This window comes from Salarias fasciatus, unplaced genomic scaffold, assembly GCF_902148845.1.
Source record: "Salarias fasciatus unplaced genomic scaffold, fSalaFa1.1, whole genome shotgun sequence".
NCBI lineage: Eukaryota > Metazoa > Chordata > Actinopteri > Blenniiformes > Blenniidae > Salarias > Salarias fasciatus.
In genome coordinates this window covers 94,612-117,812 of record NW_021941244.1, presented here as the reverse complement: position 1 = coordinate 117,812, position 23,201 = coordinate 94,612, and the positions used below count along the sequence as shown (strand labels likewise).

At 45.1% G+C, this 23,201-nt stretch overlaps 1 protein-coding gene across 1 annotated transcript; it reads left to right on the top strand.

Moving 5' to 3' along the window:
• The first annotated feature begins 1,182 nt into the window (after positions 1-1,182).
• Positions 1,183-22,381, top strand: LOC115384465 (zinc finger E-box-binding homeobox 2-like). Its single transcript, XM_030086737.1, has 11 exons — positions 1,183-1,240; positions 5,439-5,452; positions 6,367-6,472; positions 6,688-6,750; positions 6,847-7,038; positions 8,434-8,648; positions 9,011-9,116; positions 9,482-11,295; positions 11,659-11,824; positions 19,979-20,294; positions 22,333-22,381. Exons 1-11 carry the CDS (start codon positions 1,183-1,185, stop codon positions 22,379-22,381), a joined length of 3,099 nt encoding a protein of 1,032 aa, XP_029942597.1.
• Positions 22,382-23,201: the final 820 nt, after the last annotated feature.

The window sequence follows — 23,201 nt, the reverse complement described above, 5'->3', positions numbered from 1 at the left end:
CTTCTTTGGGCTTGTTCGCTTGCGTCCGGGGGGACTCACGGAGCCGCTCCGGTAGGTCTTTCTCCTCCTCTCCATCCTCCTCATCTCTCTATCCTCCTCTCCTCTCCATCCTCCTCTCCTCTCCTCCGCTCCGTCTTTCTACCTGCAGCCAATCAAAGCGCGCCTCTCACCTGCGCCGCGCTACCTGCACGTACAGGTGAGCGTGCGGCGCGCGCGCCTCCAGGTGGAGCTGGACGGACAGGTGGAGGAGGAGGAGGAGGAGGAGGAGGAGGGCAGACAGGCGCGTCCGTGCCCGCTGCTTGCTCAGAGGCTGGGGAGGTGGAGGAAGGGGGTGGGGGGTCTCCGCGGAGCTCCGACGCTCTCCGGGAGAGGAGGAAGAGGTGGAGGTGGAGGAGGAGGAGAGAATATTTTCAAAGAGAAAAGATCACAGATCGTTTTATTGACCTGCGCGCACAAGATTATACAACTGCAGACCCGAGTGTCTGCTTATATAAGAAGACTGAGCCCGGTCCTGCAGGGTTCTCCACCTCTGAGCCCGGTCCTGCAGGGTTCTCCACCTCTGAGCCCGGTCCTGCAGGGTCTCCCTGTTAAAAGGGAGTTTTTCCTCTCCTTCGTGTCCTCTGCTTGCTCATGTGGAATTGTTGCTTTCTCTCTGTAAAACTACAGAGATACCTGCTGCTAATAAAGATGAATCAGACTGGAAATAGTGTGATTACTTTGTAATCTCATTACTCTGATAACTGGTGCTTGGTGATTCTTCTCATCTCCCGAATCAACAAGTTTGCCCTTTAGCAGCAAGAACACACACAATGTGGTGTGTGTGTGTGTGTGTGTGTGTGTGTGAGTGTGTGTGTGTGTGTGTGTGTGTGTGTGTGTGTGTGTGTGTGTGTGTGCCCTCCTCCCTTGTCACAGACGCTCCCCTCTCCAGAGATCTCAGATCAAGCGGACCTGGATGCTCGGTGGCTGGGTCGGGGTTGTGGGTGTTTTCGGGTTGCTCCTGGGTTCAGGCTGCTTCTGGGTTTGGGTTGCTGCTGTGCGCTCTCCAAAGCAAACTAGCCACTGTTCATTTATTTATTTATTTTTTAATGTTTCAGCAATTTCCACCAAGTGTGTGGAGGGAGTGCTCTGGGTCTGGCTCTGGGTCTGTGGCTCATCCCCCCGACTTCCATGAAGCAGGAGACCATGGCAGAGGGTCCACGGTCCAAACGGCGGAAACAGGCCAACCCCCGCAGGAAAAATGGTAAAGCACACGCGCACACACACACACACACACACACACACACACAGAGACCTGCATCAGACGCGGTGGCCCAGACGTCTGTGCCAGCCGTGGGAGGTGGGGCTCGGGGGGCTGATGGAGTTTTATACTGAGGATTTCTCCCCTTCAGTGTGTTTTCTTTGTCACTGTTGGTTCAGAAACCACCAGGACAGCTGCAGCTGATTTCAACACTGTGGAAGCACACAGTGAGCTGGCCCCACAGGGCTCGATGGGTCTGGATGCTTCATAACTAACAAGTAGCTGACATTTGTTGTGGTCTAAAGCCACTTCATGTGTCTGAGTCAAAGTTTAAACTCATCTAAACCACAGAAAGCCACTGATGTCTGGACTTCTGAGACCTGGTCTAGTTTCTGGTGTCAGTCGGGACTCTGGACCTGCTGCATCTGCCTCTTTCAAACCTGTAAATATGTTCATACTCAGTGGTATGAATCTGTTAGGTGATGGTGGTGGTATTATTTTGGGAGTTTACCTCCAGTGCTCGTGGTGCTGTTTTGGTAGTTTAGTTCCAGTTCTGGTGGTGTTGTTCAGGTATTTATTTGAAGTGCTAGGGGTGGTGATGGTGGTGGTGTTGTTTTGGGAGTTTTGTTGCAGTGCTGCTGGTGTTGTCTTGGTAGTTTAGCTCCAGTGCTAGTGGTTTGGTTTTGGTAGTTTGGGTGGGTTTTGGTGTTGTTTACTTGCAGTGCTGCTGCTGGTGTCACCTCACTAACCTCCCATGAGGGGAGCTTTTTTCAACTTTTTCTTAATCATCATTCAGCCTCGTGAGTGCCAGAGGTGAAGGATAACCGTGTGTGTGTGTGTGTGTGTGTGTGTGTGTGTGTGTGTGTGTGTGTGTGGTTCCTTCTCGTTGGAAGAAATCATCTTGTAGAAGTTTTTTTGTGAGATTTGCTTGTTAAACTCTCAAGGACACACACACACACACACACACACACACACACACACACACACACACACACACACACACACACACACACGCATGCACATGCACACACACGCACACACAGGATTTAGGCAGATTTACTTCAGTGAGCACCTCTGGGTGCACAATGAAGGAGAGTTATAAAAAAAATGGGAGGGGAAGGAGGACGACGAGGAAGCCTGAGAAAATGAGCAGAGAGTAGAACAGAGGAGGAAATGACAAAAGAGGAGGGGAAGTTCTGCAGTAGCATCACCTTCACACCTCTGTGTGTGTGTGTGAGAGAGGGGGGGGGCAGGGGGAGGCAGTGACCTGATGTGAGTCTGATGACCTCTGTGTGATTGGCTGACAGCTGGAGGAGGGCGGGTCCTGGGCGCACACATGTCAGTTCAGTTTCGATTGTTCCATCAGAGCATGACCTTGCCCCAGGAGTTCACCCATTCTAAAAGGGAGGGGTCAAAACAGCCGAAAAACCACGACATGGACAACACAACACCGCGCTGAAGGGATGACACAATAACAGGACGCAACACTGACAGGACACCACAAAGACAGAACGCAGTGAGAGGACGCCATAGTGACAGGACGCGGTGCTGGAATGATGCCACGGTGACGGGGCGCCACACTAACATGACGTCACTCTGAAACAACCCCACAGTGACGGGATACAACACTGACATAATGCCACACCAAGATGACGCTACACTGACAGGACGCCACACTGACAGGACGCCATAGTGACAGGACACCGGTGTGAGGACAGGCTGTCTGCAGGTCTAGAGCTTCTGTCTCTGGGTGAGGAGATGCTGTCTGGGATGACTGACTGATCTGGCCTTTTCCATTCTGTTTCCTGGAAGTAGTTGGACAGTGAAGCTGCTGTGAAGCTGTGCAGCATGAATGTGAAGTCTGACTTGCGAAGGCCACCTGTTCGCAGCGTTCCGGCCCTCTGTTCTGTTCTGTCTTCAGTTTTGTTGTCCGGGCGGGAGCAGAGAGCATCTTGTCGATGCTTCTCATTTGGCAGCCTCCTGCGGCTGCATGCAGGGAGATGTACATTCCTTTGTGCTCTAACAGGGTTATCTAGCTCTGTAATTGATTCCTCTGCATCGTGGGGAGGAGACAGACTGTGTCATTTTCATGACACCGGCTCCGAGCGCCCTGATTGGCTGAGCCTGGCTCGTCAATGCGTGTGTCTGTCCGTCTCGCTCCTCGTCCCGGTCGATGTGACACACATGAAGCACGTCTGCACGGCTTCATACACTCATCACCATGGCAGTCATGATGATGATGATGATGATGATGGTGGTGATGATGATGTGAAATCAGGCGTAAGCGGGTCAGTCAATAACTTCCGGTCAACTGGCTCCACAGTCAGCGGTAATGTGCCCTTGATTCCCTACTGGCTGTTTAAAGGAGTGCAGGTGACCTATGAGGCCTCCGCGTTGACAAAATGATCTGACCACACACACACACACACTGACAGAAACACCCTCTGAAACGATCACACAGAGAAACACGAGCACAACAGCGCTCATCCATCCCATGATGGCCTTGAAGTTAGCCTCTTTATGTATAAAGGATAGAGTGACCAGAAGGTGGGTTTGGTGATGGAGGTGATTAAACAGAGTAAAGAGAGATGTGGTGTTTTTACAGGAGACTCAGTGATGTCCTGGTCGACACAGACAGGGTTTGTGGTGGAAAGGGCAGCTTGTGCTCACGGCTCTAATCTAAGCGTGAGTCCATCTGTTTTCCCCCAATTTAAATGTAAAGATTACATCAAGCTTAGACATAGACAAAGGCAGCATTTTCATGGTCACGAAAGACTCCTGACTTTATTGTTTTTGCTTTATTAATGTATTTGCACCAAATGTTAGTCCAGAGAATTTGTCTCTTTTTGCGAAAATGAAAACTGGACTAGCCGGTGTTGGTCTGGGGGAGGTGGTGACGATGGGGGAAGACCGGGACTGTTGTCCAGATGACAGTGAGGACAGGACGGGAGCAGAAACCCAGCCTCAGTCCTCCAGTGTCTCTCAGCTGGTGAGGAAGCTTGACCTGGTCGATCAGACGCTCTTCTCACACACAGTCCACATGGATTAAAGTGGTCAAATCCGATAGATGTGGTGTCTTCCTCTTTTACAGTGTCTGTTGCTGTCACATTGTTTCAGCTGTTTTTATGGATCACCATCTAGTTTTGTCCAAACTCTTTTTATCTGATACAAGAAAATCATCCTCTATTTGGCAGTTTAATGATAAACTTTTTAACAACTTTTATTTTATTTTTTATGGAAGTGGTGTCAGTCAAAGAAGGACTGTTTTCCTTCCCTGAGTCAGTGGTGGAGGTAGGGAAGGGTCAGAGCAAAGTCTGCCAGCACTACGCCTCCTTTTCTACAGCCAGGATTTGGAAAGCTGTTGGGCAGTTGGAGGCAGGGCCTCATAGACTCCCTCTCTAGAAGCATTTCCTTCAGACTGCAGGGTTTGCAGAGACTGCTGTGTGGCTCTTCTCTTTGCACAGTGCTCTGGAGCACTGGGAGACTGGCTGGACAAACACTTTTTCCCCCTGAGAACATCTGAATGTGACCTCTGTGGACCTGTCTTCTGCACCTTGATGGTGGAGGCATGGAGGACCGTGTACATCTCCCATCCTGACTCCAGGTCTGGACCGTGGATCTTTGTGGATCTCCACCACAGCTTTCTCCTCAATCTGAACTTGGTCTGGATGTAATTTATGTATTGATTTTATAGCTGGTCACAGATTGTGCAACATCTTCGCTGGGTGCATCCTGTGTGTTTTCCTCTTTTCATTGCTCTCTTTTGAGACTGAACAAACAATTTTTGTTATTGATCTCTGTTTTTTAAATAAAGCTGTTTTTCAAGTCTCTCTCTGTCTGTCTTTCTCTTTCTCTGTCTTTATCTTTCTGTCTATATCTTTAAATCTCTGTCTGTTTTTATCTTTTTCTCTAGTCCTGTCTGTCTATCTCTTTCTTTCTCTTTATCTCTCTCTGTGTTTGCCTGTCTGTCTGTCTGTCTGTCTGTCTGTCTCTCTCTCTCTCTCTTTCTATCTCTTCTATTCTCTGTCTTCTGCTGGAATCTTTGATTCAGGATTTGAGGAACTGAGCTGAACATTTTACATCATGGAGTCATTCTCTGTCAACATGTTTCCATCAGCTCTGTGCGTGTCTGTGCATCTGTCTGTCCATCCCTCCATCCATCCCTCATTGTCTGTTTGCCTCCCTGTCTGTGTCCGTCCAGCCATCTGTCTGTCAGTCTGTCCATCATTGTGTTTGTCTGACTATCCCTACATCTGTCTATCTCTCTATTGATCGATCTGTTCGTCTGTCCATCCGTCCGTCTATCTCTGTCCATCCATATGTGTCTGTTTACCCATCTCTGTCTGTCTGTCCATCCATCTGTCTATCGGGCTGCCTTCTTGCCCTTGTTCTTGTGTGTTTGACCTGTAACCCCTTCAGATGCGCTGTCCACTGACTCCCTGTGATCAGATTTCAGGTGCTTCTGGTCAGTCTGATGGTTTGTGGCTTCTGGCTGTAGTGAGAGAACCCTGGGTCAGAGGTCAAGTGAAACTGCTGGCTCTGGCTCTTTGCGTGGTGTTGTTCGGCGTTCAGTGGTGTCGTGACTCATGAGTGCAAGTTGTGGTGAAGCGCAGCTTTCAGCTGTGTCACTTTCTGCACATGTTTCAGGAAGCAGATGGAAAAAATCTGGCAAGAGTATCAGGCTCAGAGGCAGAGTCTGGGTGAGGGTCATGTGACCTGAGTGAGGATCATGTGACCACTGTGGTAGATACTGGACGCTGTAGCTGGAGTCTCATGCAGGGTCAAACCTCAGACTTTTTGCTTTCAGACAGACAGACATGGTTTCAGGGAGATTTTCTGGAGATGAAGGGTCACTACACACAACAAAACGGTGCTTTCTCCCTCTCTCCTGAGGAGAAGGAGCAGGAGGAGGAGCCATGAACTCCTCCTCACCCCCCTTTTACCCCTCGCACCGCCTCCTCACCCCTTGACTCCTCTCACCTCCTCTCACCTCCCGCTGGCTGTGTGTTGCAGTGCTGATCTATGGCAGTGTTGTGGAGGAGACCTCGGACAGTGATAAGGAGGAGCAGCTGCTTCCAGAAGAAACAGATCTTGTTCATGGAGGAGGAGGAGGAGGACGAGGTGAAGATGAAGATAAACAGCTGAGCAGACTGTCTGGAGCCCCTCCTTTTTTGACCCCCAGCCAGCAGGAGCAGGAGGAGGAGACCCTGCAGGAGCCCCTCAGCTGGAGGTTTGGTGAGTGGGAGTCATCGAACGTACTGATTACAGCTCAGAGGTTTAAGGAGAAGCAGGTGTAGGAAGAGAAGGAGAGGGAGCAGGAGCAGGTGGAGAGAGAAGAGCAGGAGCGGGAGGAGGAGGAGGAGGAGGAGGAGGAGGAGGAGGAGGAGGAGGAGAGCAGCAGAAGGAGGAGCAGAGGGAGGAGAATGACAGGTATGACTGTGTGTTGACAGATGAGAGGAGTGACGAGTTTGATGGAGGAGAAACTTCTCTTCATCCTACAGGAAATACTGCAGGTATACACACACACACACACACACACACACACACACACACACACACACACACACACACGTGCGCACGCAAAGCCTAATCAGGTCTCTTGCTTCCAGTAATCCAGCTGGATGGACTTTCCAACATCAACAAGTTCTTGCTGAATCACAAACTGGAGGATGGTGACGCTCATCAGGCCTTCGCCACGTATCTGCGGCAGAAGGACACCGCCATCATTTACCCAGAAGCCCCGGAGGAGGCCTCAGCATTCAGCCCTCCTGAGACCCACGGGCCAGATGAAAGTGAGCACGGTGAGATAAAAATAAGAATATCAAGAAAATTAGTGATCATAAGATCACCTTGATGATGATGATGAAGGTGTGGATGTGAGGATGATGTTGATGTGATGACGATGATAAAGATGAAGGTGATAATGATGATGAAGATTTTTCTGTGTGAGGATGATGATGATAATTATTAAGATGTTCATGTGAGGATGGTGATGATGTTCAGGATGATGATGTGGTGATTATCCTGATGATGATGATGATGATGATGATGATGATAGTTATGGTGATGATGGTGATGATGATGATGATGTGTTGATGATGATGATGATGGGATGGTCTTGATAATGATGTGATGATGATGATGATGATGATGATGGGATGTCTTGATGATGATGATGACGTGATGAAGATGATGATGATGATGTGATGAAGAAGAAGATGATGATGATGATAGTGATGATGTAATGATGGTGATGATGATGATGTGATGCTGATGATGATTGATGGTGATGATGATGATGATGGTGATGATGATGATGTGATGGTGATGATGATGTTGGTCTTGATGTCACAGTGATGATGTTAAGGATGATGAAGATGGTGGTGGTGCTGATGGTCATGATGAAGATGCTGACAGTGCCGTTGGTCATGATGATGGTGGTCATGCTGGTGTTTTGGGTGAATGCAGGTGACACTAGTCATGTGTTGTGTTGTTTGGTGTGTGAGTTTCTGTCATGTGTTGACGGGAGACGGGGTGCTCACTCTAAGTCTGACTGGCTATTTCACCATGGGAGGTTGTGTTTGCTCATATGTGTGTGACATCTTGAGAGTTTGGTGGTGATGTGGAGCGGATTTCCAGAGGAGTGACGTGTGATAGAGACAGCCAGGAAAAGGGAGGCAGTGAGGTTAAAGGTGAGAAACAAAAAATGAAGTAAAAACAATTCAATTGGCTGATGATGGTGCTGTTGATGGTCATAATGATAATGATAGTGGTGTTGATGATCATGATTGTGTTGATAGGTTTGATGATAGTCGTCATGATGTGGATTGTGGTGGTGGTGGTGGTGATGATTGTGACGATGGTGGTGTTTGTGGGTATGATGATATTTCTGGTGTTTGTGGGGATGATTTCATGGTGGTGATGGTCATGGTGGTGATGCAGTTGGCAGTGATCATGATAATGATGGTATGCAATACAAAATACTTTGTCCCACTGAGAGAAAATTTTCTTGGACTCATCAACTCTTCCGTAAATACCTCAACAACCACAATGACAGCAAAGACATCTCCACAACAATTACATTACAGTATTGCAAATACCACAGGATGAGTCCAGGTAGCCAGCCCAACAGCGCCAATGGAAGTTGTGTGTAGTTGTGATGGTGATGATGATGTTGATGATGGTTGTGTTGCCAGACATGGCGGCCGGTGTCCTGGATGACTTCCCACAGATGTTAACGTGTCCGTACTGCCAGCGCGGCTACAAGCGGCTGTCGTCCCTCAAGGAGCACATCATGTACCGTCACCAGAAGAATGAGGGCAGCTTCTCCTGCTCCTTCTGCAGTCACACTTTCACGAACCGTGTCCAGCTGGAGCGTCACATGACCCGGCACCAGCCCCCGAACCACCAGGTGAGAACACAACTTCAACAAAACACCTCTCAACCACAAAAATGAACATTTTCTGACATTTCCACCTCTTCCAGCACTCCTTAAGCTGCACTGATTCTGGATGCTCTCTACACTACTGCACACACTCTTATTTTCAGACACATGCTGAACCAAACAGACAGCACAGGTGCCATGTTCGTGTGTGTGTGTGTGTGTGTGTGTGTGTGTGTGTGTGTGTGTGTGTGTGTGTGTGTGTGTGTATATGCCAAACTCACAGGCCCTGTCAGTTTAGTTCAGCTGCCTCACCACCATCAGGTCCAAAGCACCGTATGTCATTCTGCCCCGGTCTGGGATCAGATCTCTATCTCTTTGTGATCCTGCAGCTGTTGCTTAGTGATCCTGCTGGAAACCGGAAGTTCAAGTGCAACGAGTGTGGGAAGGCCTTCAAGTACAAACACCATTTGAAGGAGCATCTTCGGATCCACAGCGGTGAGTCCTGGTCCTTCTACTTCCTGTGTCTGTCCCAGTTCTGGGGTTAGTTCTGTTCATTTCAGTTCAGTTCTCTTCTTCTGAGAATCTTCGTTGAGTCCATGAGGTTCGATCACAAAATCAAACGTCAACAAGAAGCAGTTAAATGATAATTTTGGGGATACTTTAAATTTCAGTTGACAATCAGAGCCTTAGAGGTAGAGTACATCCTCCAAAGAAACTAAACCTTGAAACCAGGTTTCCAAATCGTAGCACTGGAGATGAAGTGGGAGGATGACAGGAGTCATTCAGTGTGCTCGGACTTCTCAGGAAGGACTTGGGCTGAGGGCTCTTGCTGAGGTAACAATGCTGTGTTTGTGTTGCAGGTGAGAAGCCTTACGAGTGCTCCAACTGTAAGAAACGCTTCTCTCACTCAGGATCCTACAGCTCCCACATCAGCAGCAAGAAATGCATCAGTCTCACTTCACTTAATGGGCGAGTGCACAACGATGGCGGCAGCAAACCCAGCTCTTCTCCGAACTCCAGTTCCTCATCACCAGGAAGCCCCGCCCTCAACCATCTCCACAGCAGATCAGAAAATGGGCGGCTTTTCAGCCCACCTGACATTCAAAGGTCACTCGATATTAAAACTGAGCCAATGGACTTCAGTGAGTACCAGATGCTGATGTCCTCGCAGCTTGGGTTTGGTGGGTCAGGCACCTACATGAATGGGCATGGCGAAGACCCTCTGCGCATCTCAACCCAGAGTCTATTTCAACACCTGGGAGGCACTGGGGTGGACCTGTCCCTGCTGGGCTACACAGGACCTCTTAAGAACAACCTGAGTGAGGTGCGGAAGTTACTTCAGATTGTGGACAAAACAGCGTGTAGGCAGAAAATGGATGGTTACCCAGAACTCTCCAAGCTCAATGCCCACACAAAGGAGCAAGGGACGCACATGGCAGAGCACAAGTCCAGGTATCAATTGATGGACAGCCCCACCAGGAGCATCATTGACTACACTTTAGAGAAGGTCAATGAGGCTAAATGTTTGATCGATGACTCCAAGAGGCAAGTGGACATTAAGAAGGAGAAAATGAACCAGGAAGACCTCAGCAGCATGGGGAAACTCCATGATGACCTATTTTCGTTCTCCTGCCAGTACTGCAAAGAGACATTTACCGGACCCATCCCACTGCACCAACATGAACGCTACATGTGCAAAATGAACGATGAGATCAAGGCTGTCCTCCAGCCAGAAAACACCCCTCCCAACCGCCTAATGTCCCCTGAGCTGCCTAGCAATGAGAGGGCCACCAGCCCCGTTAACCTTTTCGAAGATCACATGTCAGTGCTTAAGGCTTACTTTGCCATGAAGACCGAACCAAACTCGGAGGAATTGCTCAAGATTTCCATTGCTGTTGGCCTTAATCAAGAGATTGTCAGAGAGTGGTTTGAACAATGGAAGAGCCAAAGCCTCCCCAGTCTGAAGAAAAAGTCAACAACGCCTGACTGTGGTGGACCAGACATCAGATCAAGCAGCTGTCCCAGTTTGGACTCACAGGCCTCCTCAAATACCAACCAGTCTTCAGCCCACAGACCAGTGGACTCTTTGGACCACTTACCACCACAGAGCAGCACTTTATCACCCCTTAACTTGTCCTCCGTGTCTTCTAAAAACCCACAGAGCAGCTCCTATCCAGCAAACAGCCTGACTTCAGAGGAGTTCCACAGGGACTTTCCTCTTGATTTATCGCTGTCCAAACACATGATGCAGAAGCTCATCTCTGCTGAGGCCAAACCACCAAGACCCAACGGTCTCCTTGCAGAGCGCAGCATTGACATTTCAGCTCCACGGAAGACATCAGGGCCCTTAGACTCAATCAATATCAAGACTGAAGTGGTGGGTCCTGATGGAGTCGGGAACTCGGCCCATCCGCTGGAGAAGGCCTCTAGTCCATTCTTTGGAATGAACACATTTGCTGGCTGTCCCACCTACACTTCCCTTCCGCATCATGGGGCATTTCCCCCACCCACTTTCATGACCCCTGCACCGGCCACCATTCCCGGCATCAGGCCCTACAGCAACCTAGACCCCATGAGCTTTCTGCCCCACATGGCGTACACCTACACCGCCGGGGCATCGTCTTTCAATGAGCTGCAGCAGAGGAGAAAGTTCCAGCAGAAACCAGCTTTCCAGGTAGAGCCAACATGGCTGTTGTACCTCCTCCATCGCCTTTCCTTCTGTCACACCTCCTACCACACCACTCCCTACACCCTACACCTGCTCCGAATAGACCTTCTCCTGCATCACCTCTGATAACACCTCTGCTTATCACACGGCCTACTGCATCTCCTCTTATCACACCACTCTCTATGTCACCAGAGTGCTATGAAAAGAAGTGTGTGTGTGTGTGTGTGTGTGTGTGTGTGTGTGTGTGTGTATGTCTGAGAGGAAGAGAGAGAGAGAGAGTAGTTAACGGTGTGTATCTATGTGCATGTGGTTAACAGTGAGTGTGTAACAGTGGCTAACAGTGTGTGCTTGTGTGTGTGCGTGGCACAGGGGGAGCTGCTACAGGCTGCAGGTCTGGATGAGCTGACAGACAGTGAGTCTCTGCTGTGCAGGAAGAAGATGAAGAAGACTGACAGTGGTATGTACGCCTGTGACTTGTGCGACAAAACATTCCAGAAGACCAGTTCCCTCCTCAGACACAAATATGAGCACACAGGTATATACCACCTTTATACTCCCTTTATACATCTATTTACCCCTGATACCCTGCTTTGACCACCTGTATATGACCTTTATACCCCTTCATACCAGTACCGAAGACCCTCCCGCACCACCTATACACCCCTGATGCAACTTTTTACCACTTTTATATTATCTTTACCCCATAGTACCACATTAATATTGCATCATACCCCATACACTACTATTAAATACCCTCTATATTAACTATATTGTCTTTTTACAGCCTTATGGCACAGACATATCCATTTCACCCCCATATCCTTTGTATACCCCTTTTTACCACTTTCATCCTCTTTACAACCCATTTATCCCTCCTGTTTACCCCTTTAATGACCCGTTTACGCCATAGTTATACTGCTGTTATACCTCCTTTATACCATCTTTATAATCACTGTATACCATCTGAATACACTCTTCCTACCACATTTACACCCGTATACATCACCTTCATACCTCTTTTATATCCCTTCTAAGTGACCTTAATACAGTCTTCATACCAAATGTACATCCTCATGTAAAACCCCTACTATCATATTTATGACCCTTTAGAGCACCCATGCAGTTCACTCATGCCATATTTACACCCCTTTATATGAACATAAAACCTAATTTATACCCTCTATAGTGCCTTCAAACACATTTATGTCACTGTAATACCCCCTTGCACCTCATTTACATTCCTTGAAAGCATCTTTATATCATGTTGATACCAGTGGCAGTTGCTGGTGTTTAAAGGACAGAAAAGCTGATTTTCAGCTGACATAAGATTTGTCTATTTATGTATTTGTAAATTGTACCCTCTGTTCTTTTTCAAGAAAATGGACTGTGACCCTGTCGTACCAGCTAGGTCTCTTTTTTAAGGGACTTGCCCAGTATCCTCTCAATGGCCAGCAGACCCATGCTGCGACCCATGCTGCTCAAACAGCCTTGGCCCATTGTGTTTTGGTTGTAAGACTTAAGCTTCTTTCAACAGAAGAAAATCCTGTTTTCTTCCAGGTGCAAATGTTTCTCCAATTGTCTCAAATAATGACAAGTTTGTACAGTTGAGGTATTGCATTGTCCAACTCGTATTAACTGAACAGAAAAAAATATCCCAGCTTCTACCTGTTGCTCAATATGTCCTGGGTCAAATATGAGACTTGAAGTTCAGAACTCAGTTTCCTTGACACAAAGAAATGGCCCTAATGTTTCAGGACACTGTCCTTCTCAGGGAGCACTTGTCTCACGTCATCCAAGTTCCAGACAGGTCATGGGGTCAGCAGTCTAAGCAGTGATACCTAGAGTTCCTGTCCCCAGCCACTTCCAGGTGGATCCCGAAGCATTCCCAGGCCAGCTGAGAGACATAGTCTCTCCAGCGAGTCCTAGGTCTTCCCCGGGGCCTCCTCCCGGTGATATATACGCCTGGAACACCTGTCCATGGAGGCGTCCAGGAGGCTTCAGAAACAAATGTCTGAGCCACCTCAGCTGTCTCCTCTCAATGTGGAGGAATAGCGGCTCTACTCCAAGCTCCTCATCCTATCTCTAAGGGAGCATCCAGCTGCCCCACAGACAGAGCTCATTTCGACCTCTTGTATCCAGGATCGTGTCCTTTCAATCATAACCTAAAGCTTTTGACTACCGGTGCGGGTGGGAACGTAGATAGTAAAAAAAAAACATTACTGCATCACTGCGGCTGCTGCACCAATCCGCCTGTCAACCTCATGCTCCATCCGTCCTCCACTTGTGAACATGACTCCAACATATCTGAACTCCTCCTGGAGCAGGGACTCTCTGCTGATCCAGAGTGGGCAGACCGCCGTCTTCTGGTCAAAAACCATGGCCTCACCTTTGGAGGTGCTGATTCTCATACCTGTTGCTTCACAATTGGCTGAGAACTGCCAAAGTACAAGCTGTGGGTCCAGGTTCGATGAAGCCAACAGGACTACGTCATCCTCGAAAAGAGAAGCTGAAATCCCTGTTGCCCTGCTGCCTGTCACAGGCGGAGACTGGTACACATGTCACAGATACTGTATAATCCACTTCAGCTGGGTCCATGTATACAAGGAGTGAACACTTCCTGTCCGAGCTGTCAGAGCTGTCAGAGCTGTCAGAGCTACATGTTAGCACTGCGCTCACAGGACTGTTTTTGTTTATTGATCTGGACGCATCGGCTGGTAAATAACCTGAACCTGATAAATCACCACAATGCCGCCGAAAAAAGTATCGGAGGAGGTTGATGAAATTAAAACCTCGCTCAGTTCACTATGTGGAGATGTAACGGCTGTCAGAGAACAGCAGGTCCAACTTCTTGGTCTACTCGAGGAGGTAAAACAACTTCGACTTCAAAACGCGGAAAAAGAACAGCGCATTGTGGAGTTGGAGAGGCGAGTGGACGAGTTGGAGCAGTATACCCGCATGAACGATGTGGTGATCACCGGCATAAAGATTAAGCCGCGGTCGTATGCGCGCGCTGTGGCGGACGCGGAAAACGGCGGAGTGCCCAGTCAGCTGGACACGGACTCGGTGGAGAAGCAGGTCGTGTCGTACCTCCAGAACAGGGGGATAGAGATGGATCTGGAGCAGATCGAAGCCTGTCACCCTTTGCCGACCAGTGGCTTGAGACCACCAGCTGTCATTATGAGGTTTGTCAACCGCAAGAAAAAAGTGGCTCTTCTGAAACAAGGTCGCAAATTGAAAGGAACGGATGTATTCATAAATGATCACCTGACAAGACGAAACGCGGACATTGCAAGAAAGGCAAGACAACTAAAAAAACAAGGCAAGATTCAACACACATGGGTATCCAACTGCAAGATCTTCATAAAACTCAACGGAGTTCCGGAGGATGCAAAAGTGATTGTTGTGAAAAGCATGCAGGACTTGGACAGATTCAACTGACATTAAGGTAACTCGTGACTCTTTACACCAACATGCTTAACACATCACAAACACACACTGCTCAAAAGAAGGACGTGGACAATCTACAAAGAATCCTTCATTACAAACAAGTACAGCTGGAAACATATCAGCACAACACAAGTGACCTTATAACAGAAATGGATCCAGATGATTTTCTTTCCTCAGCTATGAATGATTGTAATTATTTTACACATGACCAGTATGAAAGCTTGATTAAATCTGATGGCAAACTGTCCATAATACATTTAAACAGTCGAAGTATGTATACACATTTTGATTCTATCAAAGATTGCTTGCAGTCATTTACTCACCCCTTCAGTGTTATTGCCATCTCAGAAACATGGTTTGATATAGAGAGAGGTATACATTTTTGTTTGGATGGATATGAGCTAATATATAATAATAGAATTAATAAAAAATCTGGTGGAGTTGCTTTATATATTCACAAATCACTCAAATTTAATATTGTTCCTAACATGACCACTGTAATTGATGGGATAATGGAATGTCTAACAGTTGAAATCCTTTTTGAACAAATGAGTAATGTCATTGTGAGTTGTGTTTATCGGAAACATGGGTCAAATGTAGAAATGTTTAATACATGTATGGAAAATTTGTTTTCTACTTTAAATCAAAAGCCATCATTTATTTGTGGTGACTTTAACATTGATCTACTGAATCCGGACAAGCTTAAATCATTTTACGACTTTGCCGATACTATGTACAGTTTATCCCTGTATCCAATGATAACTCGACCAAGCAGAATAACATCACATAGTGCTACAATTATTGACAACATCTTTACTAATGTCTTGGGTAATCTCACTATCAGTGGACTGCTTATATCTGATATCTCCGACCATCTACCTATTTTTGCTTTATTTGACTGTGATCTTAAAAAGATAGGAAATTCCACAAAAATGCTTTACAAACGGAAAAAAACTGATGAATCAATTAATGCTCTGATTATTAGTCTGTCTCTCCAAGATTGGAGTCTTGTGTATAATGAAGTGGACGTTGATAAATCATACAATATATTTTTAGACATATTCATGTCATTGTATGACAAACACTGCCCTGTAAAAGAACACCCTATGAAGAGCAAGCGCAATAAGAGCCCATGGCTCACAAAAGGAATAATTAATGCATGCAAGAAAAAAAATAATCTTTACAAGCTGTTCATCAAGTCAAAAACTGTAGAAGCAGAATTAAGGTATAAAAGATATAAAAATAAACTAACTGATATTATAAGAACTAGTAAAAAGTTATACTATAGAAAAATGTTATATGAAAACAAAAACAATATTAAAAAAACTTGGGACACATTAAATAGCTTGATTAAAAATGGATGCTCAAAATCAATGTATCCAGAATATTTTATTGATAAAAACAATGAACATCATAATATAAAAGAGATAGTGAATAGTTTTAACAATTATTTTGTGAATATTGGTCCACAGTTAGCTGCTGAAATTCCAAATCGTGTAGCAGATACAAGCATAAACCGCAATCAATCATCACTTTTCCTCTCAGCTATAACTGAGCAAGAAGTGGTCGATGTTGTTCTCAAATTCAAAAGTAAGTCATCCAATGACTGTCATGACATCGATATGACACTGGTCAAAAAAGTTATTTTGTATATTGCTAAACCACTAACTTACATCTGCAATCTCTCATTCCAGTCTGGCTGCTTTCCTGATAAAATGAAAGTAGCAAAGGTATTACCTTTGTTCAAAAATGGTAACAAACATTACTTTACAAACTACAGGCCTATCTCTCTCTTGCCTCAATTTTCAAAAATTTTAGAAAAACTCTTTAACTCCCGTCTTGAAGGTTTTCTTGATAAATATCACATAATAAATGAAGGACAATATGGTTTTCGTAAACAACGAACTACCTCAATGGCAATACTTGATGCAATTGAAGGAATTACTACGAACCTAGATGAAAAACAATTTGTAGCCGGTGTCTTTATTGATCTCAAAAAAGCATTTGATACAATTAATCACTCAATTTTGCTCGATAAACTTGATCATTACGGAATCCGTGGTATTTCTGGTGACTGGTTAAAAAGTTATTTAACAAATAGAAGGCAGTATGTGAAAATGGGGCTGTATACATCTGAACAACTTGATATTGCTTGTGGCGTACCTCAGGGGTCTGTTTTGGGGCCGACATTGTTTAATATTTATATAAATGATATTTTTGCTGTGTCTCGCTCCTTGAAACTCATTCTCTTCGCAGATGATACAACAATATTCTGTAGCAGTAAAAACTATGATGATCTTGTAAATACACTAAATGATGAAATGAATAAAGTAAAAAATTGGTTGGATGTTAATAAACTATCTTTAAATTTAAACAAAACCAAAATAATGATGTTTGGCAGTTCTAACAGTCATCTTAAATTAGATCTAATCATTGATGGTGTCCAAATCGATACTGTAAATGAGAATGTGTTCCTGGGAGTTATGATTGACAGCAATATATCATGGAAAGCTCACATCAGACACATAAAAACAAAGATTTCTAAAAGTATTTCAATTATAAATAAAGTGAAGTTCTACCTTGATGAGAATGCTCTCCGCTGTCTGTACAACACGATGGTACTCCCATACTTTATGTATTGTGTTGAAATATGGGGAAACACTTATCAGTGCACAATTGATCCACTAGTTAAATTACAGAAACGAGCTGTGAGGATCATTCATAAGGTGGGATTTCGGGAACACACTCATAATCTGTTTATCAACTCGAGGTTGCTTAAATTTACCGATCTAGTTAATTATAGTACCGTTATAGTTCTTTATAAAGCATTTAATAAATTGTTGCCAACTAACTTACAACAACTGTTTATTCAAAGAGTAAATTATCACAATTTAAGAGGTTATGGAAAATTTAATCAGCCTCGTGTCAAAAATAATCGTAAACGTTTTTGTGTGTCTGTATGTGGAGTCAAACTTTGGAACAATTTGAAAACCCAGCACAAGCAATGCCAAAATATTCACAGATTCAAATTACTGTATAAAAACATGGTCTGGTCACAGTATAAATTAAGTGGTTCTTAAATTTCTGTCAGTATTTTGTTGCATTTGTGTTATTGTGTGCTGTTTCCTTACTTTTGTTGGTACTGTTGTTCATTATTATTGCTGTATTCTGTCCATCAAACTTGCTGGACAGTTCTACTTTACTATTATTGGTATTTCATTTTTTATCATTGTTGGTATGTAACCGTTGCTGTAATGTATTTGTTGCCCATGGTAACAACAATATTCTAATACTTCTGTCACACATTTGCCAAATATTTATCTGTATTTTTCTGTTGTTTTTGGGTCTGTAATATCATAGAAATTAACAGGAAGTGACTTTGATATTATGTCTAAAATTTATGTAATGGGGGTGGGATTAAATAAGTTCGCTTCTTCCCACTCCCTTTCAGGCACACTATTCGGGATATGTAAGCACATGTATTACCTGTCCTGTTACGGTCGTGTAAGTGATACCTGCGTTGAAATCATGTTGTGTGTGTATCCTTGCCTGAAATAAACTATTAACTAACTAACTAACTAACTAACGTGGACCGCTTTATTTCATATTCATGTATACAGATTGTGTAATATGATTGTTTCAATTGGATTGAAAAAAAACCCCTCATAAACTGGGCGAGTGACTCAACACACTCATTTCCCAGCATTTCAGGGGCTGCCATGTGATCGCAGGTCCCCTGTCCGGCCTGTAAGATCCAGAGAAGGAGAGCTACCATGGTCCCCCAATGCTGTTCTCATGAACTCAAAGGGATTACTATAACCTCCAGATACAGGCAATGTTACTTGCCTGTGTCTGGAGGATACAGATATTGTTATCTAATTATTCTCCAACTTTTCCTTTTTTTTATTTAAATGTACTCCTCTTTGCCCACCGAATTCGCCCCTCAGAGATGAAGTTGTTTCTTATTCTGATATCAGTGGTTTCAGCTACTTGCCACAGAAAAAAAGAAGCCTGATATCATCATAAACAGTTGCTGCAAGAGCAGACATCACGTCATTTTGGATTAAATGATACACCACCCTTCAAGAACCCCTTTAAACTGCTCACATCCCATTTACACCACCTTCAGAGCCTTATTATTCCACCTTTATGGCCCATTCATACACTCTGATACCCACTTTTTACCCCTTTACAGCTCAGCATACCGTCTTTCCTCCAACTCTCTAACGCTTTTATAGATTGTGGATGTACCACCTTTCCACCTCCTTTACACCACCTTCATGGCCTCTCTCCACCTCCTTTACACCACCACTCACCTGCCTCTGTTCAATCTGACATGTTGTTCCCAGTTGTAGCTGTTCCTCTGCAGTCTAAATCTGCTTCTTTCACAGCTGCTACACACACACACACACACACACAAACACACACACACACACACACACACACACACTCACACAAACATACACACACCACAGATCAAGGGGTACCTGACTGTTTACCTTCATGTATTTCACTCACTTTCATCATCCTCTTCTACCCCTTTGCTCAGAGTGTGTGTGTGTGTGTGTTTGTGTTTGTGTTTGTGTTTGTGTGTGTGTGTGTGTGTGTGTGTGTGTGTGTGTGTGTGTGTGTGTGATGTTTGTCTTTATATGTCTCTCTTTTCGAGTGGTTTTACACATTGATGAAGTCTGCTTCCTTCTTCCTTTCCTTGAATTGTCACCGATAAAATGAAAATCAGCAAATAGTCATAGCTACACTCCAAGTCACAGATCATCAACTAATCATGACAGGTTTTAGATCTGAACTGAAACTCAGCACTGCTTTCTCTCCTTCACCTCCTTTTCTTTTTCTTTCCCTTCATTTTTTTGCCATTTTTTTCTTTTATGGTTTGTTATTGACGAGTTTCCCATCTCATGATGTGTGTTTATTTTGGACATTTTGAACTGCAGTTTACTGTTCTTGTCTGAATGATTTTTAATCATCCTGATTTGCTTTCCTTGTATTCTCTCCTCGTTCACTTTCCATGTTTGGTTAATGGTTGTTTGTTTTATTGTTTGTTTGTCAATTAGCTTGTTTAATTGTAAATTTTCTTTACTCTCTTATGTTTGTTTACATTTTGTGTGTTAATTTTCTGGCTGTTTGCTTGTTAATTTGTGGTTTATCAAATGGTTTTTAACGTGTTTCTGGGTTTGTTTCCTTGGCGTGTGTGTGTATATGTGTGTGTGGGTGGGTGTGTGTGTAGGTAAACGTCCTCACCAGTGTCAGATCTGTCAGAAAGCCTTCAAACACAAGCACCACCTCATCGAGCACTCGCGGCTGCACTCCGGAGAGAAGCCGTACCAGTGTGACAAGTGTGGGAAGCGCTTCTCCCACTCGGGCTCGTACTCGCAGCACATGAACCACCGCTACTCCTACTGCAAGAGGGAGGCCGAGGAGCGCGAGGCCGCCCAGAGGGAGGCGCAGCACTCGGGGGGAGACCTGGAGCCCACCGAGCTGCTGATGGGCAGGACCTACCTGCAGGCGCTGGCCCCGCTCCGACAGCCCCGACCCGACGACCGGCAGGAGGGAGGGCCGGCCTGGAGGGACGGAGGAGGAGAGGAGGAGGAGGAGGAGGAGGAGGCAGCAGACACACAGCAGCCCCGTCGGAGGGAGGAGGAGGCTGTGCAGGTGGAGACGATGGACGATGAGGAGGATAAAGACTCATCGCCGAAGGACGAAGGTCCACCTGACGGGAGGTCAAAGTGGGACGCCGCCATATGAGAGCTGAAGGAAGCAGCCGGGTGTCCGTCCTGGTTAGCGAGTTTCTAGTGAACAATCAGAAAAATTTACATTTATTTAGAGTCTCTCTGAGCATTCCTGTGAATAATTACAAAAACTGATTTACTAACTTCTAAAGCTCACAAGAGAAGAGAAAAACAAGGAATTTAAAGCTCATAATAAATGTGCTCAGTCAGAATTTTTTCTTCGTTTTACAGTTTCTAACTTTTTCTAACACCTTCCTGATTTGGTTTTGTTGCTCAAACAGGATTTATCTGGATTTCAGAAACATGAACAGATTCTGAAAAGATTTCTTCTTTATTTTTAGCCCATTCAAATGTTGAGCTATTTAATCTTAACTGAGCAAAAATCATTTTGAATGTTTTTCAGGCTTGAGGAGTTCCTCAGGGTTCAACACTGGGTCCTTCGTTTATTCGATTCACCTCTTTATTTCTACCGTCTCCTTCTCAAAACAAGTATTCTACAGTCACACAACAATAAGCATTTTCTGTAAACAAGACTTTTTTTTTTAAATGAAAAGTTGTTTCACGGGTACAACGGCGGCACTGACAGGATTCACGTCCTCTCCGTTTCTTTTTTTATGTGTCAGATGTGAATGTTTTGTTACAAACGTGTTTCTATCGGAGCATATGAAGTGAGATTCGCCTGAAGGTACAAAGGACTCAAAAGAAACACAACGCTAATGCAAACAGGATGAGCAATCAATGGGATGCGCTGGTGGAGCTGTGATAGAACGGATGAAGGTGATGGGACAGAGGAAATGATGGAGAAGGTAGGCCTGGTGGAGCTGATGGTGTACAGTAATGTGATTACGGTGTGGTGCTGAAGGGAAAATGGGTGTGATTAGCACAGGGCTGCTCCACCCTGGCCCTTGGTCTGGTTACAGGACTGGGCTTTTTAACAAGCATGATGAAGATGTCAACGTCAGATGGGGAGCTGAGTAGTCCTGTCCTAGAATATCAGAAAGTCTACGAATAAAAGAACAAAGATGGACGGAGGTGTGGAGGTGGTCCTCCCATTCTGCGTGTGCCTGTGTGTGTGTGTGTGTGTGTGTGTGTGTGTGTGTGTGTGTGTGTGTGAGAGTGAAGTGCCATCCCTGTAAAATGTGACGTAAAGTTTGTTTGCTTTCTGACTTGAATGTTTTGTTGTTTTTAATAATTTAATGATTCCAACTCAGATGTCATTTTTGTTTATTTGAAGATTATTTGTGACTCATTTTATATTTCCTGCTTTATTTCTAACTGTAGTGTACAGTGTTAGAGGGCCTCACACATCCACACACTGTTTTATAGCTGTATCCTCCAACTACAGATTATTTCATTTGATATTTTTACTTTAAAACGTCTGAAAACTGAAACCCAAGGGACTTTTGATACTCTGATTACTCTGCAAACACTGTCTTCCAAATAATAACGTTATTCATCCAGTGACTGATGATGATGATAATAATATTGATCGGATGATGATGATGATGGGGTAGTAAAGATGATGGTGGAGATTTTGGTGGTGGGGATGAGGATGATGGTTGTGGTGGTGAAGAGGACGGTAGTGGTGATGATGATGATGATGCGGTTGGAGGCAATGATGGGGTGGTGATGGTGGTGATGATGATGGGTGTGGGGGTGATGATGGTGATGATGATGATGATGGGTGGTGGTGATGAGGATGATGGTATATTTGTTCTTTGTATTTACTCTTACATGGCTGTAATAATAAATAAATGTGGCCAAATAAAGTACACCATGTGTCTTTCTGTTCTCTGATTGGTTGAATGCTGTGTGACACGCCCACAAACTCAGCTGACTCCTCCCCATCAAGCCAGGAAACATGGAACACCAGTGAGAAGAGGTTACCAGGGCAGATCTAGATCCAACAGTCCAAGACCAGCCAGACCAGGACAAACCAGGCCACACCGATCCAGACCAATGGAGACTAGACCATGACCCAACAGACCAGACTATTACAAACCACACCAGGACAAACCAGAGCACAGCAGACCAGACCAGATTAAGACAAAACAGACCAGGATGCCACAGATCAGACCAGGACAAACCAGGACACACCAGATCTGACTAGAGCAGGACAAACCAGTCCAGGACGCAACAGACCAGATTAGGCCACACCAGGGAACACCAGACCAATCCAGGATATCACAGACCAGAGTAGGACAATCCAAACCCGGGCACACCAGACAAGACTAGACCAGGACAAACCAATCCAAGACAGTCCAGGACACAGCAGACTAGACTAGGACAGACCAGACCTGGACACACCAGACAAGACTAAGACAGACCAGCCCAGATCAACCCATGACCGACCAGGACACACCAGACGAGGTAAAAAAATCAGACCGGGACAAACCCAACCAGGCCAATCCAAAACACAGCAGACCGGGACAGCCCCGACCTGGACCCAACAGACTGAGACAGACCTGACCAACTGACACACACACACACACACACACACACACACACACACACACACACACACACACACACACACACACACACACGATTTAGGCAGACACATACAACACACAATCACATGGTATATAATGATTAGGCAATCAGGAAGTATTTATCAACATAATATGTAAAGCATTGAGTAATTTTCACCAGACTTTTAAATGAACGATATTATTATTGTTATTAATATTATTATTATTATTATTATTATTATTATTATTA

What these genes read in the sequence shown, in the direction of transcription:
- LOC115384465 (XM_030086737.1), top strand. Translation starts at nt 1,183, where the DNA reads ATGGCAGAGGGTCCACGGTCCAAACGGCGGAAACAGGCCAACCCCCGC. An exon ending in AGCAGAAACCAGCTTTCCAG is followed by an intron (nt 11,296 to 11,658) that starts GTAGAGCCAACA and finishes TGCGTGGCACAG; the next exon opens with GGGGAGCTGCTACAGGCTGC. An exon ending in CAGCCCCGACCCGACGACCG is followed by an intron (nt 20,295 to 22,332) that starts GCAGGAGGGAGG and finishes CTCCCCATCAAG; the next exon opens with CCAGGAAACATGGAACACCA.